At 41.6% G+C, this 12705-nt stretch overlaps 1 protein-coding gene across 1 annotated transcript in view; it reads left to right on the plus strand.

The window, feature by feature from the left end:
* LOC136581731 (mucin-5B-like) overlaps positions 1-4712 on the plus strand; it is a 147540-nt gene extending 142828 nt beyond the window's left edge. The window contains exon 36 of the mRNA XM_066582355.1: positions 4543-4712. Within this exon, the coding sequence (XP_066438452.1) occupies positions 4543-4712 (170 nt within the window). The remainder of the gene's footprint in view (positions 1-4542) is intronic.
* Positions 4713-12705: the final 7993 nt, after the last annotated feature.

Raw genomic sequence — 12705 nt, forward strand, 5'->3', positions numbered from 1 at the left:
TATTAGCGCATGCGCCCGTCTGTTTAAGACCTTACATGTATATTTCGATGTGGTTTGGGCACAGAAATGGTGTGGAAATGCAGCATATTCTACTCCTTGCAAGGTTTTTGAAACGGATTTGTGTGAAATAGATTTGAACATGTCAATCACGGAATTGAAAGAAGCCGTGAAAGACAGAAATGCGCAGAAAAAATTGATCCATGGAGTGACTGAGGGTTGGATGCGACTGAACAGATAATCACATCAATACTTTATTTTACCTGCAGTGGCCACTGCAGTAGAATGATTGGCTGGCCAGAGTTTCTCCTGCTGGGGAAGGCAATGGCAAACCACCCCACAAAAATAGTCTGCCTAGAATATGTCACGATGTGACATTACCCAAGCAGTCAGTCATAATTCGGTGCTTGCACCAGGGGACTTTACCTAGATGTTTACACCCCGTGCACCTACGTTTTACACCCTTACTTTGTACTTTCCTTTCAGGCAAAACTTTCAGTATATTCACTGTATGTGCCTGAAGCACAGGCCATAGATGATGATATTACAGAAAACCTGGACAGGAGTTTCATCTAGACATTCATCTTTCCTCAGGACTTTTCAAGCAAAGATAGCGGTTTACACCTGTACACATTAGGTACTATATACTGTATATATCATGACCAGACCACTGTTGTTCATGAATGCCAGCAAAACGAAAACTTTCATCCTGGGGCTAATTAAGGGGCTGTTCATACAACTTGCCTCCTTTGTAGAATATTCTCGGGTACAACTTTAAATAAGCAACCACAAAAGTAACCATTTGATGTGGATCCATAGCCCCTTCAGTTGATGTAGTGAAATCTTCTATGGATCTGTACCAAAATCCAAGTCAAAATCTGCAACAAATGGGTTTTGCAGATCTCCTGTGGATAATGTCTGCAGCAAATATACAAGTGTAAATTTGCCCCCGAAAAAAAAAAACTAATATATTTTATAGAACAACCTTTATAATGCAGCAGACTAAGATATAGTATTTCACCGCGGGGAACCACAGAAGTGATAAAACGTAACTTTTATTAATAGTACAAATAAAAGACAAACAAAAATTTAAAAAAAATTTTTCAATATGTGCGTGCTACTGTGATAGAAGTTGCTATGCTCATATGACAAAGGGAAAAGGATGTATCCAATTTGTCTGTTAGTGACTCCTGAAGATCTTTGTAATATAAATCCCAAGGGATTCACACAGAATGTCAAATTCTATGTGTGTTGTCTTATCAGAATGCAACACATATCAGGTCATTGGATGTTATATCACCTGATCTCTATTATATTTTTCCCTTGGGTTATACACAAGATAGTTTATAATACACCTCCTAGTTCTCATTAGGTGTGTTAATGAATTGAGACAGAGTGTCACTAATATTCGGTAGTTCGGAAGTAGCGAATTTCCGTGTATGTCACATATAATAGTTCAGTGACATATATTACTACCGATAAGAGGAGACAAGGTGACCAATCTCGTTGAAAACGTAATTGGTCTACCAGTACATTGACTGGTTTGTGAATAATAGGAACCCCTCTGATATCATAATAAATGGGGAGCCTGTTTCATAGCAAACCCCTCATAAAGTGAGTGATTGGATAGAGAAATACGTCTCTCCAATCTATAGCAAGATTCCCTTTAAATTATTGATCTCATATGGATCAAAATAAAACAGCTCTCAGAATCTGTCTGATAGATAAATAGGTACATTCAATATTCTAATGCCCTCAAATGCTATCTGTAGAGGTGAATTCCTTGATTATAAATCAAAGTTGATATTATTCACATGAAAAGATAGCTAAGAGAGTCAGCTGCAGTTCTATGCTCATTTATCCTGCAGCCTCTGTGCTGCACAGTTCTCTGTCTATACCTGTGTCAATATCCATCCTGATGACGCTACTTACAATTAGATAGTAGTAGAAACGCGTTGATGGTCTCTTCTAAGCTATCTCCTAGCACCAATGTTAGCTCTAAAAATCATCAAGTAGCTTGGCTAGGAAGAATAGCGCTGAGAGCATCAAAATATCAGATGTTCTCATCAGCCTACAGATAGCTGACTCTCTTAGCTATCTTTTCATGTGAATAATATCAACTTTGATTTATAATCAAGGAATTCACCTCTACAGATAGCATTTGAGGGCATTAGAATATTGAATGTACCTATTTATCTATCAGACAGATTCTGAGAGCTGTTTTATTTTGATCCATATGAGATCAATAATTTAAAGGGAATCTTGCTATAGATTGGAGAGACGTATTTCTCTATCCAATCACTCACTTTATGAGGGGTTTGCTATGAAACAGGCTCCCCATTTATTATGATATCAGAGGGGTTCCTATTATTCACAAACCAGTCAATGTACTGGTAGACCAATTACGTTTTCAACGAGATTGGTCACCTTGTCTCCTCTTATCGGTAGTAATATATGTCACTGAACTATTATATGTGACATACACGGAAATTCGCTACTTCCGAACTACCGAATATTAGTGACACTCTGTCTCAATTCATTAACACACCTAATGAGAACTAGGAGGTGTATTATAAACTATCTTGTGTATAACCCAAGGGAAAAATATAATAGAGATCAGGTGATATAACATCCAATGACCTGATATGTGATGCATTCTGATAAGACAACACACATAGAATTTGACATTCTGTGTGAATCCCTTGGGATTTATATTACAAAGATCTTCAGGAGTCACTAACAGACAAATTGGATACATCCTTTTCCCTTTGTCATATGAGCATAGCAACTTCTATCACAGTAGCACGCACATATTGAAAATTTTTTTAAAATTTTTGTTTGTCTTTTATTTGTACTATTAATAAAAGTTACGTTTTATCACTTCTGTGGTTCCCCACGGTGAAATATATTTATCCTATGGGAACCTATTTGCCTCGGTGATACCCCCCCAGACTAAGATATAGTGGCCTAGCTTCAGTATAACTCTAAATAATACATTTACTATATAATGTACTCAAATAGTACTCAAAGTTACCTCCAGTGATCACAGCTAACATCATCTGTTTGGAGTCACCTGTATACGGTTTTCCTCTCTTTGGGCTGATCACTATTGAGACTTTTTCTAGCTACAACTTTCCTCTGCACACTCTCAACAACCAGCTGTTGCAACCCCTATCTAATCAACTTTTCCATGCCTTCCACAGTAAAAATGTGCCCACTGTGGCCAGACTTAGTAATAGCGACCTCCTCTGTTGCCCCACTTTTTAATAGTGACCCTCTCTGTGGCACCAATCAGTGCTCTACTTAGTAATAGGACCCTCTTGGTGCCCTCACTTAGTAATAGGACCCCTATGTGGCCCCGAAATAGTAATCAGACCTCTGTGCCCCAATAAGTAATAATGACCCACTTTGTGGCCCCAATTACCACTAGGGCCCTCTCTGTGCCCTAAATAATATAGGGCTTCCTGTATGACAAGTGGTACACAGTCCAATCCCTGGCCCCGCTATTAAAACTTTGGAAGGTAGGAGAGGAGGGGGATAAATGGCTTGATGCACTTGCAGTGTCTTCTGACACTACATGCGATCTCGCATAGGCTCACAGTATAACGTCGTCACTTCCTACTGGCTCTGGCACTCACTGTACTTCGAGTACTAGAGCCAGGGGGAGGAGTAATGATGTTATGCTGAAAGTCTGTGCAAGATTGCATGCAGCATCGGAAATGCAAGTGCATTAAAGAATGTAAACCCCTTCTCTTCCACTGGCCAGAGTTTTAATAGTGGGCCTAATGCAGTCCTAAACTTTAAGCAGATGTAAAAATACAAAGTAATCAGTGTAAAGACCAGGGACCTATCTGATAGTGAGTTACACCAGGACAAGGACCGAACCAGAACTCCACCATGCAGAAGAATAACCAGTGCCCTCTAAGAGGAGAAGCTGGAATATATACACCTCCCCGTCGACCAATCAAAACACCATACCAGCAGATTTCTGTTTAGTCGACAACGCCCAGCACCAAATGACAAGTTGCATGTGCTGTTGGCATTCTCGCATGAGCCGGGATGACATAGTGATGTCAGCCCGGACCTGCTTCTGTGTTGCCGCCAGCGTGCCATGACATCCATGTTATTTACCTGGGTCCTAATTGTAGGAAGCATTAGAGTTACCTAAATTGGCCACTCATGTAACTTACAAGTAGTATCATTTTTAATGGGTTAAAATCATATTTTTGAGATTATGAATTGCATGGACTGTAAGTACAAGAGTGGCAGAGGTAGAATCCCTCAGTATTACCCGACACTTTTGTTAGTAAAGTGTGTTTGGTCACTCCTGAATGATATTAATCCTGCTTTTACCTTTTGGTACACAAACCAAATTCCAGAAGATTTACAATGAATAAACATAGTCTTTCGGAAACTTGATGATACCATGATAGAAGTTAGTAAGCTTCTAGTTGATCGTCGTTTTCAGTATTCGTTCCTAGTATTAGTATTAATTGTGCCATATGTTTATACTGATTTCATGTTTTATTGCATTTAGGCTTTTAGGTTTTATTGTTGTTATTGTTTCACTGCTGCGTTGGAGCTTCCAGTCAGAGGCTTTGCCGCATATCCAGCTCAAAATGCCGTGCTTTGTCTTACGTCTAAAAGCTGGGCACCTGATTGAAAACCGAATAGACCTCATTATAGTCAACAGTGCCTGTTCGGTTTTGTCTTGAGACGGAGCCGTTCATCCACGGGGATTCACCTTTGCTGCTCCCTAAACAGACCAGAAAAGCGGAACCCAGGGCACAGGTGTGAAACCACCCTTATTTTTAATATAGTAACAAGTATGTTAGGCTGAAAGACAATGTCCATCCAGTTCAGCTTGTTTTCGCCCTCCCCTTGTTGATCCAGAGGAAGGCAAAAAAAACCCAATGAGGCAGAAGCCAATTTAGCCCATTTTGGGGGGGAAAAATTCCTTCCCGACGCCATAATGGCAGTCAAAATAATCCCTGGATCAAAATTTGACTCCAAGACCCGGATCAACAACCCCGCTGGTTATTTAATGTCTATATCCTGTAATATCATAGCGCTCTAGAAAGGCATCTAGTCTCCTTTTGAACTTCTCTATCCATTGTGTCATCACCACCTCCTCAGGCAGAGAGTTCCACAGTCTCACTGCTCTTACAGTAAAGAACTCCTTCTGTGTTGGCGATGAAACCTTCTTTCCTCTAACCGTAGAGGATGCCCTCTTGTTACCGTTGCAGTCCTGGGTATAAACAAATTATTTAATTTAGGTAAAAATGTAGCAAACACTCACTTGACACTAAAAACATTAAGCGCACAGTTCTGTAAGCTTTAAATTGTCACTTAACATAACAAAAGCCATGCTCCTAGAGTACATAACTTAAGCCAGACTGAGCATGTGTGTCCATCTAGGAACATTTGTTAACATGAACTCAGAACTGATATTCAGCAGAAACAGCAGGTCGGATCATTCTAACATTAGTCCTGGAATATGTGAAGATATCAACATGTTTTTTAAATAAGTGTAAACATATTTATAATTAAGGGCTGGATTTAAAGGCGGTGGAAACATTTGTGCATGAAAAATCAATACACACATCTTCCTAAGTCTCTGCAGAAAAAAAATGTTGCACTTTCTTTTTGCTGTAGGCCCGATGTCCATGTGCAGATTTTATTTGCGGAACCCGCGTGGATTAGCCCCGCGGAAATCCACAAATCCAGCTGCCAATAGGAAAGCATGGGGTGTCCGCAAATGGTTAAAACCATTCAGATTTGATTTTTATGGTATTTATTGGTGACCCACGCAGATCTAAAATCGCAGCATTCTCCATTTTATCGTGGATGTGGCTCCATTCATCTCTATGGGAGCCTAGGATCCACAGCGATCCGCAAATAGATTTGTGGATTTCACATGCGGATTTGTAGCCTGAGAGGTGGGGAAAAGGGCTGTGTACTTCTGAGAAACAGCTCTGTTGGTCATTTTAGCCAAGGTGTTCAGCATGGGCAGACTAGTGCTCTTGATGCAAGACTATCCCTCCATTTGGGACACAAACCTTGCAGATTCTGCTGACAGAAATACCAAGCGGAGTTGGGATGATTTGGCACATGCCATGTTTGCCAAGGAATGGACCGGTGGCAACGTCCAAGCAAAATGGTTTCTAGGCGTTGGCCAGTGGGCTGGATATGGTTAGTAGGGGTTTGGCTTCTCTTTCCAGGTTTTTTTTTTTCATTTTCCGCATGTACATCCACGCTGAAAAACCCCACAATCCGCAATCATGTGCAAGCATTTTAAAATCATTTAATAGATGATCCGCAGTGCATCCACTGCAGATATCTGCATCATATCCGCATTGAAATCGCTGCGTGCTGTGGACATTAAGCTTTACGTTTTCATTCTGATGCACGTAGAAAAGAATACTTGCTATGCCTCAGGTCCTCCACTGAGATTTGTGACTGCAAGATCAGCACAAGACCCCTTCCCTCTCTCCGTCATAGGCTCTGTAGCGATGCCCACTCAATACTACACAATGCTATCTCTCCTTAAGGCCTCATGCACACGGGCGGATTTTTGCTGCAGAATTTGGGGCTGACGTCTGCCTCCGGGTTACGCAGCAATAACCCTCCATAGCATGCTATGGAAAAATGACTCTTCATGCACACGAGCGGAATTGACATTGCGAATGGGCTGTGGATTCCACAGGAAAGACAGGAGTTTAAAAAAAAAAATCTGTACTGCGCATGTCCGGCGGCGAGCCGTGCAAGCCAAAGGCAGTAGAGAGAAGAAGACGACAGGTACGCAGGGTCACCCGTCGCGGTCAGGGACGGAATCAGTGTGGGATTCCGTAACTGGAATCTGGACATTCCACGTGAGCCCGGCCCTATTACTTGGGGTGGGATTGGTGGAGGAGCAGATAAGCAGGTGCAGTTGATTACAACACATCTGTAGACCAAATAACCAGGTGATAGGATCTGGACTAGAATCACAGCTTAATTGTACTATGGGCAGATGGGGGGGGGGGGGTCAGATGATCTAGATGGAGAGCAGAGCATGACAAAATAGTAGTACTACAAGGTGCAGAATTGCTGTCATGTAGTCCTCTGTAATAAGCTTTCTCCTTGTAGACATAGCAGGTTCTTTATCCTCTTTTACTACTTATAACCTTGGAGTTACTGTAAATAATGACTTATAAGCTTTCTATAGACTGCACTTCCTGTGTGGAAGACTCAATGACTATGCGCTAATTTCTTGGTCACTGCAGAAATCCCCTGAGTGGTCATGTTTCACAAATCCCTTGCTGTGTAATAGCCCCCCCCCCCCACCTCCCATAGCTGCTCCTTCACAACTGCTGGCCGATATACACTACCATCTGAGCTGTCTACCCCCTTACCGGCTCTGTGCCTCTCCCCTCCGGCTGTTTGCAATGGGAGGGGGTGGATGGGGGCAAAGCTAAGCTCTCGACCCCATCCCACCCTCTCCCATTGCAAACAGCCATAGGGCAGGAGAAAGGCAGGGAGCCGGGGAGGGAAGGGGGAAGACAGCTCAGATGGTAGCGTATATCGGCCAGCCGTGAAAACTGCTATATAGACTCCTGTGAATAAGCCCTAAGCCTCAATATTTTTGTAGGACAACCTCTTTAATACTAATGATAATCCAGTTAAAATTTCATGCTTTTGTTTTTCATTACTTTTTTTCATGAATTACGTCCTTCTTGCTTGTAGTATAACATATGAACAAACGTCTTAGTACTTTAGTGTCTGAACCATGAAAAAAGTTGTTGGTTTTGCCCTAACATCATGCCACTGTTTACAGATACCTCAGTCTGCCTCTTCATTGTTAATCTGCCAGTTTGTTAGAAAAGCTGCCAAGTAGCAGTAGCAGGCAGTGTCTGAGTCAACTTCTCGAATACCATTTCACATAAACTGAAGCGAACACCATTATTTTCGATGTGTGTGTGACATCCGTATGCTTTGCATGTGTGTTTTCTTATGGCCATGTGCCATCCATATTTTGACACACGCAAAAGAAACTTGAAAGAGGCCCACTTTTTTTAACCTAGAATTGCTTAGCAAAGAAAAATAGATTGCACTCAGATACCATCCGTGTGCACTCTGCTTTTTTTCCCGCTCGCATTGATTTGTATGGGTAATTCTGGTACATGAAAATGGTTCAAAATAGGACACGCTGTAATTTATTACACAGCCCATTGGCCCATTAAAAAAATGAATGGCATGTATAAATAGCTTCATTGATTTTAACCCCTTCATGACGCGGCCCTTTTTTTCCATCTTCGTTTTTTCCTCTCCCCCCCCCCTTAAAAAAATCGTAACTCCTTTATTTATCCATCGACGTCGCTGTATGAAGGCTTGTTTTTTGCGGGACGAGTTGTATTTTTCAATGGTGCTATTTAATGTACCATATAATGTACTGAAAACTTTTAAAAAATTCTAAGTGGAGTAAAATTAAAAAAAAACGACATTCCGCCATATTTCAGTGCCTCTTGTTTCTACGGCGCACAAACTGCAACAAAAACGACATGATACGTTTATTCTATGTGTCAGTACGATTGCTACGATACCAAACTTGTATAGTTTTTTTTTTTTACTATACTACTCTTTTTTTTTCAAAGACATTTTATTTTTTTTAATTATTTTCTGCCGTCATCTTGTGTGCGCAATAATTTTTTTATTTTTCCGTCGACGTAGTTCAGCGAGGGCTCATTTTTTGCGGGATGTCCTGTAGTTTCGCTTCTTATTGCGTTTTTTCTGGGAGACAGGGTGACTGAAAAAGTTAATTTATTTTTTTTCTTTTCGAACGACGTTCACCATGCGGGGGTAAATAATGTGCTACTTTGATAGATCGGACTTTTATGGATACGAAGATACCAAATATGTATTTTTATTTTATTATTTAGACCTTTTTATTATAGATATGGCAAAGGGGGGGGTGATTTAAACTTTTATTACTTTTTATTTATTTTTTTTTAAACAATTAAAAAATACTTTACTGGTCTTTTTTTAACTTTACTTTTAAGTCCCCCTGGGGGACTACAATATGCGATACTTTGATCGCTTCTGCAGTATGACGTAATGCTATAGCATTACGTCATGCTGTATTCTGACAGGCAGCCTATCAAGCCACCCCACGGGGATGGCTTGATAGGCAGTCTCTCAAGGCAGCCCTGGGGCCTTTCAGAAGGCCCCCGGCAGCCATGACACCTGCACGGCTCCACCGATCTCACCGCGGGGTGGCCGTACGGGACCACGACCTCTGCATACATACCCCGACTCTCCAGGATGTAAATGTACAACACAGTTCAAAAGCGTCTATTTTCCTTCGCTCAGCCTCATTATGGTTCAGCTCTCACATCAATAGGTTACTATGGGGAGTCCCATAGGTGATACATTCCCCTTAATAATCCTAGATTCCCCTTTAACAGCTGTCATCTCCACCAAACGTTTCCTGTAACTGCAAATAAGATTTGCACAACCTTGAGGAGATATTTTGGACCACTCCTCTCTGCAAATGTGTTTCAGTTCATCAATATTTCTAGAATGTCTTGCATACATAGCCTCTTCAGGACATGTCACAGCATCTTGATAGGGTTAAAGGCAGAGGCGTAACTTGAAGCTCCTGGGCCTCAATGCAAAACATGTAACAGGGCCAACTATAATGCTTTATTCATAGTACTGGGCTTCCTATATGGGCCCCCTAAAGCTCCTGGGCTCGAGTGCAACCGCCTTCCCTATAGTTACGCCATTTTTATAAATCAATGTTTATTGGTATTTTACAATCATAACACAGCAAGAAAGGTAGGTGACTTATCCCAGGCCATTTCTTAGGACTGTGAGCATATTATAAAACATTCAAGAACATTTTATGATACTTTTTGAACAAACACTTTCCATTAAATTCCCCACTCAGTGCCTCTTAACTTGGCAGATTATGAGAGAAACATTGGAAAGAAGAAGGGTGGGCGGAAGAATGGAGGGGGGGGGGGGGTGGATAAGAGGTGAGGAGAAAATTACTCATTGATTTCTAAACTTTTTTTATGAAGACTGTAAGAGCCCCCCAAATCCCTGCCTGAGTCCAAGCCCAAGTATATGTCAGAGGCCGCAGCCACCCAGGTCGAGAAGCAGGGTATCTCCCTCTCCTGTCCAGGTGAAAGGTGTCTAATCACACAGTACGAGTCTACCTTCTCTAGGGAAATTGTTTGAGAGATTACCAGGGGCTTCATATCTGCACAAATCCATCATGACATCTCCTTGACCAACTTGAGAGTTCCTCTAAATTACAGATTAGGTCTACTTTCTCTCACCATTGGGTTATTGAAGGGGGTATTTTTGAAGCCATATCAGGGGGATCAAGGCCCTGGCTGCACCCTTTAGGAACACTGTCTATTTTTCAAAGGATGGAAACCTGCAGAAGGTCCTCAAAGAAAAATCATGTTCGCTGACACTGTCAAGCCTGGTAAGAGACACTGTAGGACCTTCACTTCTTTCCAGAAGGGTACTATAATCAGACATTCCCACCAGATGTGCAAGTAAGAGCCTATATTTGTATCACATCTCCAGCATGTGTTGTGTGGGGATAACTTTTTAGGCAAAGAGCCATTGTGGGGTTTTGTACCATCTTACTAAAAGTTTATAATGACTTTCCTGAAATAGGATACAAGGAGAAAGGCCATAAGCTGTTTTCATGCTTAATTTTTTATTCTTAGAGGAGAGTGATATGTTCAGTTCCTTTTCCCACGAAATAAGAAAGGAAGGCTTAAAGGGTAGGACTGGGGATATGAATAGTCTCTGCAGGCTCGCTACTTTTCTGGACGTGGGAGTCCTCTCTTCTAATAGCTTTTCGAATGGGGTTTTAAGTCTAGTAGACTTAAAAGTTTTAAGGAAGACCCTTAATGAGTTAATGACATGGGATTTCTGCAGGATGGAGAACGTATGATGCGGAAGTAGGGTTTGCAAAATCTCAGAGGGAGTTTTATGTGCATGTAGGTCACCCACTACAGGTCCTCCACATACTAGCTATCGAAGGGTCAGAGGCGATCCCAAGCAGCCCAAAGATGGCACGCAAAGGCGTAATTAGGGAAAGTTTAGGAGTCAGAGATTCTCTTAGTTCGTCCCAGGTCTCACACGGTCCCCTAACTAGCAGATTGAAATTACTAGCTCTGTATTTGAGTTTGATTGGAAGCCAAAGATCCTCCAGAAGGGTATCTCCATGCGATCCCACAGCTAGTTGGAACAATGACTGGTCCATAGTGGGGTGAGTCAGCTCCATCCAATAGCCGTGCTGTACCGCCTGATAGAAGTCACTGATGTAAGGCAGATCAATCCCTCCCTCCGAACGCCATCTTATCATTAAGCTATAATCCTCTGTCTCCAGACGTAGCCCTTAAAAAACTTGCAAAAGGTTTTAATGAAAATCCTAGGCAGGAAGATTGGGAGCGTACGAAGTTTATAGAGGATTGTTGGGAGCACATAAGATTTTAAGATGCTATTCCTACCAAACCAGGAAATAAAGGGCAAGTCATAGGAGCGAAGGATGGCCTTGACCTGTGCTATCAAGGGCTGGAAGTTATATACAAATAGGTATTCGGCTTGTTTTGTTAATTTAATACCCAGGTAGTTTATTGAAGAATTGGACCATGAGAAGGAGGATTTTAGAGAGCTGCAACGGGTGTCTGGGATGGATATATCCAAAATGGTGGATTTAAAAAAATTTACTTTAAAATTTGAAAGGGCTCCAAAGTCCTCCAGCAGTGAGGCAAGTCTAGGGATTCCACTTTCCGGCTCAGAAACCACAAACATAATATCATCTGCAAAGGCAATTACCGATAAAGTGTGGGATTCGAAGCTCAGACCTTTAATGTCCGGGTCCAGCCTCACCCTCTGGAGGAGGGTCTCCATTACAAGAATAAATAGGGTAGGAAACAGTGGGCAGCCTTGTCGAGTACCATTACAAATGTCAAAAAGGGGAGAGAGCATTTAGTTAATTTTTAGTCTTGCATAAGGTTTTGCATAAAGTGAAAAAATTGCGGAGATGAAAAGTGGGGGTAAATTGAATTGATGAAGTACTCTTTCCATGGAAATCCAGCTCACCCTATCAAACGCCTTTTTGGCATCATTTCCCACAAAAACCAGTGGAATACCTGGGGTCTGAGCATATCTTGCTGCATGCAACAACCTAAGGCAATATACTCTTCCTTCTCTCCCTTTAACGAAGCCCGATTGTTCACTATTTACCAATGAGGGAATGTACTCTTCTAGTGTTTTTGCTAACAGTTTAGCCCATAGTTTGGCATCAGGGTTTATCAGTGAAGTTGGCCCATAGCTGCCGCACAGTTCAAGGTCTTTGCCTTCTTTTTGTATAAGCGTAATATGAGCTTCTTGGGACTGTTTTGGAAGGGCTCCTCCTTGTAACAGCTCATTAAAGAGATCTTTTAAACGAGGGCTCAAAATCGACTAAAATGACATAGTAGACTATGGAGAGGCCATCGGGGCCAGGGCTTTTCCCATGTGGACACTATCCCAGGATATTCTCAATCTCAAGGGGAAAAAACGGAGCTAGTAAAGCATCAGCTTCTTCATCACCTAATTTAGGTAGACATAATGTGTTCAAGAATGCATCTATCCTCACCTTTACTTTTTGTAGAGCAAGAGGTGTATCTTAGTCCCTGAAATCTTACAGATGTGAGTAAA

This window comes from Eleutherodactylus coqui, chromosome 11 (genome assembly GCF_035609145.1).
Source record: "Eleutherodactylus coqui strain aEleCoq1 chromosome 11, aEleCoq1.hap1, whole genome shotgun sequence".
Lineage (NCBI taxonomy): Eukaryota > Metazoa > Chordata > Amphibia > Anura > Eleutherodactylidae > Eleutherodactylus > Eleutherodactylus coqui.